This window comes from Rhinopithecus roxellana, chromosome 16, assembly GCF_007565055.1.
Source record: "Rhinopithecus roxellana isolate Shanxi Qingling chromosome 16, ASM756505v1, whole genome shotgun sequence".
NCBI lineage: Eukaryota > Metazoa > Chordata > Mammalia > Primates > Cercopithecidae > Rhinopithecus > Rhinopithecus roxellana.
Window position 1 is genome coordinate 8008107 of NC_044564.1, and position 17963 is coordinate 8026069.

Sequence of the window (17963 nt, forward strand, 5' to 3'; positions counted from 1 at the left end):
GAATTTCTCCCCAGCAGATTGCTCAATGGGTCTCCATCTGCACTCACATGGTGTCCTGTGAAAGATGCTGGGCACCACTGCCCAGGCTTTACCGATAAGGAACTGAAGCTCAGAAAGTCCACTTGACCCAGCCAAAGACTCATGGCTGCAGGGTGTCAGATGCACCCTCAAACTTAAGTCCTGGACTCTGACTTAGCTAGGTCTCCACGTCTGCCAAGAAGGCTCCACTCTAGGATGGGCATCCTCTGCCAGCCCATCCCCCATCCCTGGGCCCAGGCCCCATCCTGCAGGGGAGTCGGGATTGGGGGAACCAGTCACTACCAACAGCCACCACAGGTGCATTTTCTACTGTAATTCTCACAGCAGCTCCACGAGGGAGAAGCGCTGTCCCTGTTCACAGGCAAGGAGCTGAGTCCCAAGGAGGGAAGGAGAAATCACTTGCCCAGGGTCACACAGACAACCTCTACGTATTTATTTATTTATTTATTTATTTATTTATTTATTTATTTTTGAGACAGAGTCTCCCTCTGTCGCCCAGGCCGGAGTGCAGTGGCGTGATCTCGGCTAACTGCAACCTCCAACTCCTGGGTTTGAGTGATTCTCCTGCCTCAGCCTCCCGAGTACCTGAGATTACAGGTGCCCACTACCACATCCAGCTAATCTTTTTGTATTTTTAGTAGAGGCAGTTTCACCGCATTGGCCAGGCTGGTCTCAAACTCCTGACCTCAAGTGATCCTTCTGCCTTGGCCTCCCAAAGTGCTGGGATTACAGGCGTGAGCCACCGTGCCCGGCCTCTATGCATTCTCCCTCCCTTTTGTCTTCATAAATAAAGATCTGCCTCAGGAAGGTGGATGAGGGTGGCAGCAGGGTATCCATGCAACAGATGGCACTTACTGAATTCTATCTGTTGCACCCCTGTTTGAAGGTGCCTCCAAAGGACAGCACCACCAGAAGGACAAAGCTCCCATGCTGGAGTGTGAGGCCGGAGTCCCAGGATCTCTGGGGGAGCCAGAGGTTGGCTGGAGATGAGGCACTGGGTGCCAGGAAGTTCTTGGGTGTGGGAAGGCATCATCACCCCATTTGCAGCTCCAGATGGTACACGCATAGCCCCTAGGCAGGAAGCAGGGCCAGCCTGGTTACGCAAGGCTGATTAGTGATAAGGAAAAGAAAAAAACTAGACATGCACACAGACTACAACATGCACACTCTTTTTTTTTTTTTTTTTTTTTTTTTTTTTTTGAGGTGGAGTCTCGCTCTGTCGCCCGGGCTGGAGTGCAGTGGCCAGATCTCAGCTCACTGCAAGCTCTGCCTCCCGGGTTCACACCATTCTCCTGCCTCAGCCTCCCGAGTAGCTGGGACTATAGGCGCCCACCATCTCGCCCGGCTGTTTTTTTGTATTTTTTAGTAGAGACGGGGTTTCACCGTGTTAGCCAGGATGGTCTCGATCTGCTGACCTCGTGATCCATCCGTCTCAGCCTCCCAAAGTGCTGGGATTACAGGCTTGAGCCACCGCGCCCGGCAACATGCACACTCTTAAGGAACCCGCACACCCTCAACGGGCAGCAGGCAGTACTCTAACCCCACTCCGCCCCACTCCCAGCAGCCTGTGCAGGTACCCACAGGACAGTCCCCTGTTAAGACTGCTGATCAGGAAGCCTCACCCTTTCCTAGAATAGAGTGTGTAGTCTGGCACCACTGGCCGCAGCATGAAACACCGTGGCAAGTTCTCTGCAGCAGTGTCTGTCCCTTCTTGCAGCAGTTACTGGAAAGGTGGGAATAGGGAAGACAGTCAGCCTGCTCTTGGGATATGAGAGAGCAGGGTTGGAGTGACCACCAGGACCTGGGGAAGCACAGGCACAACAGCCACAGCTGAGAGCTGACCCGGGTCCCAGAATGGACAACCACTGCCCCAGCAATGGAGAAAAACCCACATCAGTGTAGAATCAGGCCAGGTCAGCCACAAGCTAACCCAGGAGCAGATGGCTTGACAGCAGGGAGTGGAGGCTCCAAGCTCAGCAGGCCTCATTTCTAGACAGGGAGAGGGGATGGTAGGGCAGGACCCACATGTGACACCTGAGAGTTACAAAGGAGGAAGCCAGGACACCCCCTGGGGGAGCACTGGAGTGCTGGGTACAGCAACAAGGCAGTATGGCCATCTGAGGGGAAGGTCTCTGCTTTTCCTCTGCACTGAAAATGCACAACTGTACCTGGTAAGCTGAGCAGGGCAGGGTTACCACCCTCCTACAGATGAAGAAACTGAGGTTCAGAGACCTGGGACCTGCCCAAAATCTGGCTCCTGACACCTCTGTTCTTGGCACATTCCCACCAGCTTCTACACAAGCCTGGGAACTTCCCGAGGGCAGTGCCCCTCAGCACATGCCCCAGCAGAAGGCACCTCAATGCCTTATAAATGGGGTGGAGCTGCAGGCAGAGCTGCCTTCCCCCATCCTCGACCACAGGGCCAGGCACCCACATGCTCCCTGCTCCTGGATATCACCAGGGAGGACTCAGGAAGTTCTTGGGTGTGGGAAGGCAGTTGTGAGCAGGAGGGGAAGCCAGGGTCTGCCACCTGGGACAGAGCTGCCCCTGACATCCCTAGTCCTGCTGGGAGGCCTGGCTGACATCACTGCCTGGCACAGCTTCTCCCGCATTGGGTCTGTGGACGTAGCCTTCAGCCCATGGTCACTCTGGTCCCTTCTCAGAGCTGCACCTGTTCCATGGCCTCAGCGTCAAGGCCTGGCCCAGGAGGCACTGGGCCTCATGGCCTGCCTGCCCTGATTCCCTGGGCCACTGTGAAGCTGTGGGCTACTCTGCAGCTGGACCCCTGCCTCAGACCACAGGCTCTGCTACACCCATGGGAGGGTCCTCAGACAAACCCAGCCCTTCCCCTTCCATTAGACAGGCATGGTGGCCTACGCCTATAGTCCCAGCTACTCCGGAGGCTGAGGTGGGAGAATCACCTGAGCCCGGTAGGTTTAGGTTGTGGTGAGCCGTTATTGCACCACCATAGTCCAACCTGAGTGAGAGTGAAACCCTGTCTCCAAAAAAAAACCCAACAACTGCAGCAAGAATATTCCCAAAGTTGAGAAAACTAATGCAGCAAAAAAGGAAGTGTAATCTATTATGTGTTAAAACTGGCGATGGGAAAAGCACGTGTGGATCAGGAACAAGCTTAGGTAGACACATGTATGAAGACGGTGAAAACATAAAGTGCTTAAAGTGTATGGTTTTTCACTGCATCATCATTATTGTTATTATTTTTGAGACAGAGTCTCACTCTGTCACCCAGGCTGGAGTCCAGTGGCATGGTTTTGGCTCACTGCAACCTCCACTTCCTGGATTCAAGTGATTCTCCTGCCTCAGCCTCCCAAGTAATTAAGGGGGCCTGCCCCTCCACACCTGTGGGTATTTCTTGCAAGGTGGAGACAAGAGACTGTGAAAAGAAATAAGACACAGAGACAAAGTATACAGGAAGAAAAGTGGGCCCAGGGAACCGGCGCTCAGCAAGTGAAGGTCTGCACCGGTGCTGGTCTCTGAGTTCCTCCGTGTTTGTTGATCTCTATCTCTACTATCTTGGTGAAGGGGATGTGGCAGGACTATAGGGTAATGGTGAGGAGAGGGTCAGCAGGGAAACATGTGAGCAAAGGAATCTATGTCATAAGTTTAAGGAAAAGTGCTGTGCCTGCATGTGCACGTAGGCCAGATTTATGTTTGACTTTACACAAACATCTCAGAGCAGTAAAAAGTAGCAGAGCAGTATTGCCGCCAGCATGTCTCACCTCCAGCCATAGGTGGTTTTCTCCTATCTCAGCAAATAGAATGTATGGTCGGGTTTTACACTGAGACATTCCATTCCCAGGGTTCAGCCTTCCTCTTATCTCAACGGCAGAGAACTTCCTCTTTCACTAATCCTCCTCAGCACAGACCCTTTACAGGTGTCGGGCTGGAGGACTGTAAGGTCTTTCCCTTCCCATGAGGCCATATCTCAGGCTGTCTCAGTGTGGGGAAACCTGGACAATAACCCAGGCTTTCTTGGGCAGAGGTCCCTGCAGCTTTCCACAGTGCATTGTGTCCCTGGTGAATCAAGAATGGAGAATGGCAATGACTTTTACCAAGCATACTGCCTGCAAACACATATTTAACGAAGCACAGCCCTAAATTCCCTAAACCCTGAGTCAACACAGCACATGTCCCTGTAAGCACAGGGTTGGGGCTAAGGTTGCAGATTAACAGCATCTCAAAGCAGAAAAATTTCTCTTAGACACAGTAACAGTCTGAACTCTCTTCCTTTCCCCCACAGAGTAGCTGGGATTACAGGCATGCACCACCACACCCAGCTAATTTTTGTTTTTTTGTTTTTTTGTTTTTTTTTTTTTTGAGACAGAGTCTCGCTCTGTCGCCCAGGCTGGAGTGCAGTGGCCGGATCTCAGCTCACTGCAAGCTCTGCCTCCCGGGTTTACGCCATTCTCCTGCCTCAGCCTCCCGAGTAGCTGGGACTACAGGCACCAGCCACCTCGCCCGGCTAGCTTTTTGTATTTTTTAGTAGAGACGGGGTTTCACCGTGTTAGCCAGGATGGTCTCGAACTCCTGACCTCGTGATCCGCCCGTCTCGGCCTCCCAAAGTGCTGGGATTACAGGCTTGAGCCACTGCGCCTGACCAATTTTTGTATTTTTAATAGAGATGAGGTTTCACCATGTTGGCCAGGCTGGTCTCGAACCTCTGACCTCAGGTGATCCACCCACCTTGGCCTCCCAAAGTGCTGGGATTACAGGCATGAGTCACCATGTCTGGCTTCACTGTATTATTCATCAGCAAGAACTCTGTGGGAAATATCTGAATCCATTATCAGTGGTGAATCTATTGACTTTTTCAGTGATGTCAATGGTAGACTTCATTTGTTCTCCTGCACTTAACCAGCATTCACAGATGCACACTTGCAATTGATTTCAATGACAGGGAACACTAACTTTGAACCCCAATTAAGCAAAATGGCATCCACTCTTCTCAGTAATAGACCCACATTACAAAAATTGAACTCAATTATTTTTTTTTTTTTTTTTTTTTTTTTTTTTTTTTTTTGAGACGGAGTCTGGCTCTGTCACCCAGGCTGGAGTGCAGTGGCCATATCTCAGCTCACTGCAAGCTCCGCCTCCCGGGTTTACACCATTCTCCTGCCTCAGCCTCCCGAGTAGCTGGGACTGCAGGCGCCCGCCACCTCGCCCGGCTAGTTTTTTGTATTTTTTTAGTAGAGACGGGGTTTCACCGTGTTAGCCAGGATGGTCTCGATCTCCTGACCTCGTGATCCGCCCGTCTCGGCCTCCCAAAGTGCTGGGATTACAGGCTTGAGCCACCGCGCCCGGCCATCAATTATTATTACGTTTTGAATTTTGCCTATAATTACATTCTGAGGTTAAATTCAAAAACATTAAAGAAAAAGTATAAAAATTTTTAAAAATTGCCTATAAAAAACATACGGAAGTTGCCAGCCTGGGCAGCATGACAAAACCCTGTCTCTATAAAGAAAAAAAAAAATACAAAAATTAGCTGGGCATGGTGCGCACCTATAGTCCCAGTCACTACAGAGGCTGAGGTGGAAGGATTACTTGAGCCCAGGAGGTCCCGGCTGCAGTAAGCTGAGATCGTGCCTCTACAATCCAGCCTCGGCAACAGAGTGAGACCCTGTCTCAAAGAAAATTAAAAAGTAAGTAATTATACTATTCAGCCTCTGACCCTTAAGAAAACAGTTTGTAAACCCCTCAAACAGATTATTATCATATCCACTTTATAGATGAGGAAAGGAAGGCAGAGGTTCTGCAACTTGACCAGGGTTTCATAGCTAAGGTGCTGTCAGGGTCACTGGCTTCAGAGTACATGATGTGTACCATGGATCCATGCTGCCTTCCAACAACAAAATTGAACAGAAGAACTGTCACCTGAGGAAATAAAACTAACAGCATAAGCAGAAGACATTACAGATAATGCCCACATGATAAAATCACATTTGGGAAACCAAAATAAACTATTCTGAACTAGAGCCAATTAGAGATAACAGGCTCAGGAACTGGTAAACATGTTCAATCAATACGAAAACAATCATATTAAATGTAAAGATTGGCCAGGCACAGAGGCTCATGCTTATAATCCCAGCACTTTGGGAGGTCAAGGTGGGCATATCACCTGAGGTCGGGAGTTTGAGACCAGCCTGACCAACATGGAGAAACCCCATCTCCACTAGAAATACAAAATTAGCCAGGTGTGGTGGGACATGCCTGTAATCCCAGCTACTTGGGAGGCTGAGGCAGGAGAATGGCATAAACCCAGGAGGCGGAGCTTGCAGTGAGCCAAGATCCGGCCACTGCACTCCAGCCTGGGCAACAGAGCGAGACTCCATCTCAAAAAAAAAAAAAAAAAAAAAAGATTTGGAGGCCGGGCGTGGTGGCTCACACCTGTAATCCCAGCACTTTGGGAGGCTGAGGTGGGAGGATCACTTGAGGCCAAGAGTCCAAGACCAGCCTGGCCAACATGGTAAAACCCAGTCTTTACTAAAAATACAATAATCTGCTGGGCATGGTGGCACATGCCTGTAATCACAGCTACTTGGGAGGCTGAGGCAGGAGAATCGTTTGAACCTGGGAGGCAGAGGTTGCAGTGAGCCAAGATCATGCCACTGCACTCCAGCCTGGGCAACAGAGCAAAACCCTGTCTCAAAAAAACAAAAAACAAAAAAAAAAGGCCGAGGTGGGCAGATCACGAGGTCAGGAGATCGAGACCATCCTGGCTAACACAGTGAAACCCCATCTCTACTAAAAATGCCAAAAATTAGCCGGGCGTGGCGGCGGGCGCCTATAGTCCCAGCTTCTTGGGAGGCTGAGGCAGGAAAATGGCGTGAACCCAGGAGGTGGAGCTTGCAGTGAGCCGAGATTGGGCCACTGCACTCCAGCCTGGGCGACAGAGCAAGACTCTATCTCAAAAAAAAAAAAAAAAAAAAAAAAAAAAAAAAAGATTTGGAGTGGGGAGTGGTGGCAGTTACTCAGAGACCAAGGCGGTACGATCACTTGAGCGTGGGTTTTTGAGGCCATCCTGGGCAACATAAACAACGCCCCATCTCTTTCTGAGAAAGAGAGAGAGATTGATTTAGAAAGCAATTAAGACCAGGGTCTTGACCAAGAATCAATCTATCAATAACCTACACCCAGCTAGTCTGAGGCATCCTTTCTCTTCTTAGAGTTGAATGATTAACACAGAAAGTATAAAGTGTAAAAACATAGTGCTGGGCACAGTGGCTCATGCCTGTAATCCCAGCACTTTGGGAGGCCAAGGCAGGTGGATCATCTGAGGTCAGGTGTTCGAAACCAGCCTGGCTAACATGGGGAAACCCTGTTTCTACAAAAAGGACAAAAAATTAGCTGGGCATGGTGGCCAAGATCATGCTACTGCACTTCAGCCTGGGTGACAGAGCGAGACTCTGTCTCAAAAAAAAAAAAAAAAAAAAAAAATAGAATTTTATACATTTAATGCAACCCTAGTAAGCAATCAGGGAAGGTTCAAAAAATGAATAAGGGAATAAGAATAGGAATAAAGAAATAAATTGAAATACCAGTGATGAGGATTTTCATAGCCTGTTCAAATCTAAGTATGTAGTCAATTTTGGGATCACTGTGATTTAGGGTTTGCTTTCTACCTAACAAGCTATTTAAAACACTGAGAAGGCAATATTAGAACTTCCATTTTAATGAAATATTCAGAATTTTGATTAAAATAAATACTAAATTAAGTTTACAAGTAGCAGTTAAATATTTAGAGACATTTAATGTACTAAGTTTTGCAAACAGTACAAATATTTAAGAGTGTTGATGGAGGCTGGATGCAGTGGCTCACGCCTGTAATCCCAGCACTTTGGGAGGCTGAGGCAGGTGGATCACGAAGTCAGATCAAGAGCATCTAGGCTAACATGGTGAAACCCTGTCTCTACTAAAAATAAAAAAAATTAGCCAGGAGTGGTGGCATGTGCCTGTAGTCCCAGCTACTCAGGAGGCTGAGGCAGAAGAATGGTGTGAACCCGGGAGGGGGAGCAGTGAGCACAGATTATATCACTGCACTCCAGGCTGGGTGACAGAGTGAGACTCTGTGTCAAAAAATAGAAAACAAATAGTGTTGATTGGGAGGAAGGGAATGTCAACTGCCAATAAATGTAGAAGATGAAAGAACAGGACTTTAAACAGAGCATACTTAGTTATGGGTCTCCATCTCCTCCCCACACAGAAAAACTCCCCGACATTCATGACTTCATCCACTCTGACTAGCAGATAGGCCACATTTCCTGACACCCTGGCTCTTCACCTCAAAAGGTTTATCTTTCCACCACACCAGCAAAGACCCTCAGGATACAGGATTCATACTGCCAGCTAAGCATCTACCCCAAGACACAAGGTAAGCACACACTGAAGCAGCTGGGCCATCCTAGCCCTAATCCCTCCAGCAGCATCCACACTGAGCATTGCTGCACTTGTAGAAGGTGGTCATCAGCTCATCTGCAGATTGAGTCTAAAACTGCATGAAGTAAGCACGAGGATGTTTGCATATGAGACATGGCTCTGGCAAGGAGAAAAATGAAGTGACTAACATTTAAAAAAATGTTGCTCATGACTGTTAAAAGTAGGTATTACTTAATATCTTTTTTCTTTTTTTTGAGATGGAATCTCCCACTGTCGCCTGGGTTGGAGAGCAGTGGTGAACTGTTGGCTCACTGCAACCTTTGCCTCCCAGGTTCAAACAATTCTCCTAACGCAAACCCTAGACCTAACACTAAATGAATACAAACCTGAACCCTAATCCTAAACCCTAACCCTAACCCTAGCCTTAACCCTACCCGAACCCAAACCCAAACAATAACCCGAAACCCTAACCCTAACCCTAACCCCTAACCCTAACCCTTAACCCCTAAAACCAACCCTACCCCTAAACCCTAACCCCTAAAACTAACCCTAACCCCAACCCTAATCCTAACTTCTTAATCAACCGTATTGACTAATTAAGTAAATATGAGTGGGCAAGGCGAGGTGGCTCACACCTCTAGTCCCAGCACTTTAGGAAACCAAGGCAGGCAGATCACCTGAGGTCAGGAGTTCTAGACCAGCTGGCCAACATGGTGAAACTCCATCTCTACTAAAAATACAAACATTAGCCGGGCATGGTGGCAGGCACCTGTAATTCCAACTACTCGCTAGGCTGAGGCAGGAGAATCACTTGAACCTGGGAGGTGGAGGTTGCAGTAAGCTGAGATCACACCACTGCACTCCAGCCTGGGTGACAGAGCCAGATGCCACCTCAAAAAAAAAAAAAAGTAAACATGAGTATTTAAACCTGAAATTTTTTGCAACTGGCGCACACACATACACATACACGGGGCTGGAAAATATAGTAAGGTAATATTCTGTCCAGTAAACTCTTATGAAATTTCAATGATCAATTGTGCCCTTTGCCTTTCATTCTGCATTGAGATTTTATTTTTCTTTACTGGTTATCCCAAATATGGACTCTGCTTTTATGTATCTATTTCCTTGATTTATAAATTAAGGGTGATTCTCACATATGATCTACCAAACTTTATTTTTGTCTAAAAAAAGCACGTTAGAACATTTGTGTTGTTAGACATCATAACCACTGTGACTTTAAGGATCTAGGTAGACAGAATCTTAGAGTATTTGATAAGGGGGTGTTGGATGTGCGTAGAGTTCCCAAGACCCCCAAGAGCCTGCTGTGTCCCTGTAGGTGGGGGCCGCAAAGCAGGCAGCTGGGCTGGGCTGGGCTGGACTGGGCAGGAGACGGCAACAGGTGGGAGCGCTCAGGGACTGGGGGCAGGTCAGTTCTGCGATCCCTGTTCTGAGCCCAATGGGAAACCATCGTTAGAGTTAAATAAGGAGAGTGATGGGATGAGACTTGTTTGTAAAGGAGAGTTTTGTCACAATCACCCTGAGAGCTCTATGGGTTGTGGGTGGGTCTGTGGTCCTCTAGGGGACTGTGCTGAGCAGAACATGGCCAGAGGTTGCGAGTTCCCACCTAGAGTGCAGCGTCTGTACCTGCCCAGGGGGAACCGCTGTGCAGACCCAGCCTGGGGGCAGCTCTGCTCTTCACCTCTGCGAAGGCTCCAGAAAAGGAAAACTGGACCCAGAGGGAAAGAGATATTTTCCACCCAGCCGGGGCGGCTGCAAAGTGAAACATGGGCCTGCGGACCTGACCCTCAGGCAGGAACGAGGCCTCCTGTGCTGGGGTCACCTGGCGCTTACCTGGGAGGGGTCTCTGTTTTGAGTGAAAAACACTGGGGTGTTTTCTGTGAAGTTGCAGATCTGGCTCAGCAACAACCACTGAAGAATCTGAGAGAAAAGAGAAAGAAAACTCCACACTACCGTTGCCAGTTTCCTGAAAGTATGGAATTACTGGGAAGCAATCTACTTTTTAAAACAACTGTGTCAATTCCACGTCCGTGAAGCAGATACGACAACAAACTCCACCGTGGAGACCAAGCCTGAGGCGGCTGCAGCTCAGCAGCAGCTGTGAGCAGCTGGAGGCTACGTTTGTATTGATTATGTAGGTGTTATTATGAGCCGGGACTGCAGGGCCGCGTGGGGAGCACGGGGTTTTCTATGAACATTTCTGTATTGAGGTAGTGCATTAGCGTTCCAGGTGTTTGTTACATGAGCACTGCAAGTGACATATTCGTATTTGGGAGTCGTATCTGCATTAGGAACGCTCCATTTGTGTTCCAAGGCTGCAGTGTGGACCTCGCACTGTGCTCACCTCGCCTTGGGTGGGGAGAACTTCAGTGCACAGGATTCAGAGGGGCTTTTGGTTTCCAGTTTTCCACACCAACCCCTCTTACGGGTCTCTGACCCTCAGCAGTCAGGGCTGCAAACAGGAAGGATTTTACTTACCCTGGCCGTGAGTTGTCCCAAAGTGAGGAGGTGCCCCCTGGGTCTGTGCTGTGGAGAACGCGGGCTTCACCCTCGCATCGGCCCGATGTGGACGCCCTGCTGGTGGCCTGCAGGCCCTCTTGCTCACGATGCGGGGTGGCGGGGGTGATGGGGGTGGGGGTGGGGGTGGGGTGGGGGATGGTTGGCGCCCCCTGTTGGCAGCTGGGGGCACTGCAGGGCTCTCCTGCGCAGTGTGATGGCCTTGCGCCCCCTGCTGGAAACCAGGGCACTGCAGGGCCCTCTTGCTCATGGTGTGGTGCCCGTGCACCCCCTGCTGGCGGCCAGGGCACTGCAGGGCCCTCTTGCTCCCAGTGTAGTGGTGGCACGCCCCCTGCTGGCGGCTGGGGACACTGCAGGGTCCTCTTGCTCCCAGTGTTACAGCCGAGCACCCCCTGCTGGCCTCTTCCTACACCACTTAAACTCGGAGCACAGGTTGTTCAGCGCTATCAATTCTGCAAATTCAAACTGAAACGGAGCTAATACTGGGGAGATCTGATGTCCCAGTTCTTGTCTAACTTGAAATAAAGATTTTCACCAAGAGGCAGTACAAAGATGGCAGATAACTTCATTGAAAAGAAATATAAAGAGCATATTGTAGAAAAAATAAGTATGCCTCAAGGGAGGAGTGGGGCTGATCTGCAAGAAAACAGCCCCAGGGTCCTGAGCAGGGAGTTTTATGTTGAACTTCTTCACATTTCTCAAGTCTCCACCTCTTTTGTCTGGTTTTCCTGCTCCTTCCTTAGATCCCTGACTTGCCCCACCTAGGCTTGTGGGACCCCCTCACTGTTGGTTGACACATATGTGCAGTGATCAGTGTGATTCCACTGCTGGGGCTGGGCTCCTTCCTGCCATCCAGGAAGGTCCTACAGTGTTCATGTCTATACCTACTGTGCCTGCCTATCTCTTTCGAATGTCCTTCTCTGCCCTAATCTGTACTTATGGTGCCAGGTTTCTCTTAAGAATGTCCTTACCAGCATGTAGCTAGCAATATCCTGACATTTTAACTGCAGAGTGAATGATTATTGGGGTATCTTATGAGGAGCTCTGTGCCCCGGACTTACACAGCCTCCCAGAACCTCCTCCACCATCTATCCAACCCCACCCCTAACCCACCACTGTAATCTTAACCAACCCTAACCCTGATCCCCAGGGAAGCTGAATCTGCCTCCTCCTGCCAAGTGCCTCCCTTGATCCTCACCACACTCTCAAAACCTGATCCCACACTTGCACTGAAAACAAACTGCAGGCCAGGCATGGTGGCTCACATCTGTAATCCCAGCACTTTGGGAGGCCAAGGCAGGCGGATCACTTGAGGTCAGGAGTTCGAGACCAGCCTGGCCAACATGGTGAAACCCTGTCATTACTAAAAATACAAAAATTATTTTGTATTGGACATGGTGGTGTGCATCTGTAATCCCAGCTACTCGGGAGGCTGAGGCAGGAGAATTGCTTGAATCCAGGAGGCAGAGGTTGCAGTGAGCTGAGATTGTCTCACTGCACTCTAGCCTGGGCAACAAGAGCCAGACTCTGTCACAAACAACAACAACAACAAACTGCAGTTCTCACTTTCTTCTGACCCCTCCTGGCAGGGCACCCCAGGCCCACACCCTTGCATATACCAATGGCAGCATGGTGGGGTTTTGTTTTTGATTTTTTGCTAAGTTTTTATTTTAATTCAAGGACTTTGCTTCATACAAAATGTCATTGTAGAAACAACAGCAGAATCCAAAGTTTGGCTGATAAATATTACTCAGGCAGCAAACTAGTCAATCACAGAATTTTTTTTAAGTAGGTCCCAGTTGTGTTGCATGGTTGGGACTTTTTTTTAACACTTCTTAAATATAAAGTTTTGCAACAAACCTTTGATTTATATCAAATATAATTAAAAATTAAATGAATACATTGTATCAAAAAGTACGAAGATATACATTATCATGCACATACTTGTATATATGTATATATGTATATATGTTACATGCACACATAACTTGTTCAAACTACAGCCACTGCTTGACTGGTTCCAGATGCAGACAACTGGGTGATGCATTTCAAATTTGGCAACTCACTATGAGATTCAGGGGACATATATGATAGCTGGAGAAGACACAGTGAGAAACAAAACCCAAAGTCAGGAAAACAAGACATAATGTCTCCTTTCCCCGCTCCCTGTAGTTTTCATCAATTCCAATGCCTAGAAGAGTCCAGACAAGCCAGCTAGGCTGTGTGGGTCTAGAAAAGTGGATTCTCGACCCAACACTGCCTGGGGAAATGGCTGTGGTTCTGCATGGAATGGACACATTTGACACCCAAGATAACATGGGCTGGGGGCGGGGGAACAAGAGACAAAACATCAGTCAAAATACACATCCTTCTACTTTGCAACATGAGCACAGTGATCACATGCATAGTCCGAGATTCCTGGTTTATTCTATTGGAATAAAATACTCTGTTATCGTTAAAGTTCCAGAGTGTTGTGCCTTCAGGTAAGGAAATTCTATAAAAAGGTTTGGTCACAATCATGCTGAACCCCGAGACCAGGCAGCGGTCTTGTGTGTTTTATTTCTATTAAATGTGTCTTTTGTTGCATAGCCCTATGGGTTAATGACATCCACGCACTGAACACACCTGCACAGGCACTGTGCCTCCTGTGACACAGACATACACACACGCATCACACACAATTTCTTTGAGGAGAATCATGGGGTAGAAGCCAAGAATCCAACACAGATCATCTGGAATTTCAGAACACGGAGGACACACCACCACCAACTGCTCTAAATGCTCCCTTTCTTCACAAAACAAAGGGCCTCCCAGCATCTCGTGCACCTTGGACAGTGTCCTGAGCATGGTCTTTCTCTCCTCAGCATGGCCATGGAGGTCAGACCTCACTTGACTGCCTGCTCCGTGTCTGGCGCCAGGACAGTGCTGGGCGTCAGGTGTCCTCCCTCGGTCACTTGCTCTGAGTTTCATTCCAGCTGGGGTTTCCTCCCTCCTGCCCTGATGGCCCCACATCCAAGCCCCCAGCCAATGTCTCCCTCCTTCCTGCCAGCCTTTCCCACTCTTCTGCTGTATGTGGAAGGAAACCTATTTCACATACCACAGAGTGTGCCCTGAGAATCAGATGCAGAACAGACTGAAAATGCCTCACACAAGCACATGGTCAGCCACCCTGTGGCTTCCCTGGAAACCCCTTCCACTCGTGGGAGGAGGATAGCAAATGGCTGCCTTGTTTCCCACCATGACGTCCAGTACTCTCCACTGGCAAAGGCTTGCTATCTGGCTGCCATTGCGAGTACTTTTCACAACATCCTGCCACGATGGTTCCCGAGGCCTCGCCTCACACCACAGTGCCCAGGAGCCTGAGTGTGAGGGCCTGGCGGTCAGGCACTTGGTCAACAGCAGCAGAGCCAGGGGCCATCTGGGATCCACCTGGACTGGAGAGGGCTGCACAGGGAGTCTCCTCACATAAGCCACAAAGACACGTGGCAAAAAGCTGACATCTTTCTTCCACAGGTTTGATTTTTTAAAGTTATGTGAACATTTCCTTCCCCATTTTTCTGGTTTTCTATTTTTTCTACATCAAGTATATAGAAGTGACAAGACTGAGAGGTGTTGCAATTAAAAATCAAAACCACAGTAAGAACACTTTCCAACTCAGTCCCTGTGGGGCTGACGGTGTCCAGGGAGGGACAGAGCGTGTCTGAGTGAGCGTTCACTGACACCGGCGGGCTGCACAAGCCACGACTGTGTCCCCTTCCCATCCCCTCCGTCCCGAGGTCTCGGCGCGCTTTCAGGTGGGCCCTGCTTCTCTGTGCTGCACGGCCGCGTGAAGGGTGCTCCCCACAGGACGCAGAGCTCCTCACAACGGCTCCAAGCCACCCTGGATGCTGAGTCCCAGGACACGGGATTTGGACTCCTGGGTCCTTCTCAGCTACACACAGCAGCCTGCGGTTTAGGGTCTGGTGTGTGGTACGAGACCCAGGAAGGCAGGACAGGAAGGGGACAGAGAGAGCCGCATCCTCTAACAGGGCTTTATTCGTGGTCTAGAGTAAAAGAGGGAAGGAGGGGGAGGGAGGGGCCGCAGGAGCCTCACCAAGGTGGGCAAGGCCTCCCCCCAGGGGCTGCTGCCCCGTGTGGATGATAAAACTCATCCACTGGAACACACGCCTGCTGCATGCAGGCGTCTGAGCGGTCACGGTGCAGCTAGCACCAGTGGTCTTGGTCAGGGTGGTGGTAGCTGTGCCGTGCTCGGCCGCCCGAGCTGAGTCCCAGGGTGCAGTGGTAACCATTGGGCACGCGGCGGAGAGGGTGAGACTGGGAGGTCAGGGAGGACACGTAGGAAGTCCTGGAGGAGCGGCCTGAGTTGGTGGCCACAGCCTCCTCGAAAGTGAGCGTGTCCTCAGGCAGGGCGTGGACAGAGGCCTCGCTGTCCAGACGCTGCCCCAGGTAAGGGTCAGAGCCGATTCGAGAACCAGGGGCCAAGGGCTGGCTGAGGGGGTCTCTCTGCAGCAGGGCGTTGTGTTCAGAAAGCCCACGGCTGAGCCGGCCCGGGGAGAAGGCAGGGAGGCTGGTCTGAGCCCCGGCGAAGTGGATGGGTGAGGAGTTGGCCGTCTTGTAGGTGATGCTGGGGCGGGGAGTCAGGGGTGTCTGGGGGAGCTGCCTCCGCCCACCACGGCCGGGGGTGCTAGCACCAGATGTTGACAGCAAGGGGCTCCCGTTCACGGAACCACTGCCCTACACGAAAATGGACCAGAACAAATCAAAGATAAAAAAAAAAGCCGAACCAACAGACAGAGCACATCACACACAGGTGCCTGGGGGGATGAGAGGAGAGAGGGAGGCAATGGTGGACGAACTGGGCCGCGGTGGCCAGGGAGGCAACAGGCACCTGTGTGTGTGGGAGAGCGATGGTCAGGGTCAGGCCCAGGAATGGGGTGGGGGAGAGCAAGTGATGGGAAGGGACAGGCTAGGGCCAGGGAAAAGGACAGAACAAAAGCCCAACAACCACAGTCAGGGAAGGAGAGTCAAGAAGTGACCGAGAGAGAGGTGAGGATTTGGGGGCCCAGGTCTGAAAGTGGATGAGGACACAGAACCACTATCCCAGGGTGACCCAGGCAGGAGCTTGAGGAGAACACAGCTGGGATAGGGTGCAGACGCAGGCTCCAGGACAGGGCACAGAGGGGGTGCCCAGCCCTTGGGGTTGCTGGGAACAACAAAGGGCAGTGGGGAGGCCCTGGGGAGAGGGAGGGGCCTGTGGGACAGTGGTGCTGGGCCAAGGGAAAGGCAGCTGGGCCCTGACCTTCTCACCTATTCCTCTTACCTGTGGGTGGGGACCTGGCTCCTGGCCAGCTGTTGGCGACGTGGGGTGGCTGCTAAGGGAGGGCTTGGGCTTCGGAGGCTCACGGCCCCCAAAGCGGTCACAGGAGTAGAAGCGTTGCTTCTCCGAGGAGGAGGATGAAGGCTGCCTCCGCTCCTGGGACCGGCCCCGCTCCTGCCGGCGCTCTCGTTCCCGCCGGCAGCCTGTAGGCCCCTCTCCCGGGGGCAGCCCCGGCCCAGCAGCACTGCTTGGTGCTGGCCAGGGAAGAGAAGAAGTTAGTGCGGCCAGGCCCAAGGCAGGGACCCCTGACCCCCGGGGCCAACAGGACAGAATTCAGGCGGTGCCAGGGGAGGACTAGGGTGAGGGTTTGGGCCTGGGCCTCAGCCCCACCCTGCTCCGGCTGGTTATGGGGTCATGAGGCCCACAAAGGAAGAGGGTGCCCCATGGGCTGCTTGGACCCCCTGACTCGGGCCACAGCTCCCTGAGGGGCTCCCTGGGCCCCTCCACACGCACCACCATCCGTATCAGCAGACAGGCTGGGCCCCTTCTCCAGGGACCTCTGCTTCCTGTCCCTGCGGCGGTGGCAGCGGTGGTGGTGGTGGTGTGGTGCCTGGCTAGGGGGTGGGCGGTCCGGGGTGGTGCTGCAGAGATGAGTCCCGCGGGGCCTCTGGGCCAGCGTGGAGATGGAGCGCTTCATGGGGCTGGCATCTGTGACGGGCTGTGAGCAAAGGACAGGGGTGGTCAAAGGACTGACAGTGGGCCTAGGGGAGGCACCAGGGTCAGCGGGGATGCAGGCATGGGAGGGGGTCGTGGAGCAGGCCCACACGTCCCCCATCCTGGTCTCACAGTCAGAAGGACCCAGGCCTGAGATGGGAACTCAGGTGGGCAGGCTGGGGGCAGACAGTGCCTGAGTCCCCACCCCATCCCGTGTGCCCTGCCAGGAAGAGAAGGGCGGCTGGCTCGGTTGGAAGAACCCTGAGTGGGGCCCAGAGACGCCTCTGCTGGCTGCAGTGGGATCACTCTGCCTGGTGCGTCTGGGGTGGACTGGCCCCCAAGCTGCTTCCACGACCGGAATCAGGACCTGTGGAAGAGACCTGGGAGGGGAGGGGAGGGGAGGGGAGGGGAGGGGAGGGGAGGGGAGGGGAGGGGCCCCCCCTCCCAGGTAAACTCACCCACAGCCGCCAGTGCATCACATGTGTAAAGGAGGAGGCCCCAGCATAGGCTGTAGGGAGGCTCAGCCTGCACCCACCCACCAGGTAGCACCCAGGAGGGCACAGTGGGATGGGAAAAGAGACAAGAGAGGAAGGACAGGTGGGAAGAGGAGAAAACCGCAAGAGGGAGGAGAGGCAGTGGAGAGGAAAAGGGTTTGCTGGCCACAGCAGTGGGATGGGAAAGGAGCCACAGACAAGGTTCAGATCCACAGCTCCACAGCCCAGGTCGGCCGAGGGACAGGGGTGGCACGGGGGCTCTGGTCACTTTTGGCCAACTGAAGCAGGCTCAGGTGGCAGGTGACGCCCTGCAGCAACTACAAGGCCTCGGAGGTCTGGGCACAGTGTTCCCAGACTGGCCTCAGAGGGGCAACCCTCCCAGTGTCCTCGTGGAAGGAGCCTACGCCAGGAAACACATGGGGCTGTAGCCATCCCCAGGCCAGAGCTTCCTCTTCCTTAATCCAACG

The 17963-nt window shown here is 51.7% G+C and overlaps 1 protein-coding gene across 2 annotated transcripts in view; it reads right to left on the bottom strand.

Moving 5' to 3' along the window:
- Positions 1 to 12604: 12604 nt before the first annotated feature.
- Positions 12605 to 17963, bottom strand: part of CACNA1B (calcium voltage-gated channel subunit alpha1 B) — a 250042-nt gene continuing 244683 nt past the window's right edge. Inside the window, exons 45-47 of one of the 2 annotated variants that reach the window (XM_030920382.1) lie at positions 16802 to 17006; positions 16292 to 16542; positions 12605 to 15705 (exon numbers count right to left, since the gene is read on the bottom strand). In XM_030920382.1, coding sequence (XP_030776242.1) covers positions 15175 to 15705; positions 16292 to 16542; positions 16802 to 17006 — 987 coding nt within the window. In that variant the 3' untranslated portion in view covers positions 12605 to 15174. The remainder of the gene's footprint in view (positions 15706 to 16291; positions 16543 to 16801; positions 17007 to 17963) is intronic. The other variant, XM_030920383.1, reaches the window with a different exon arrangement.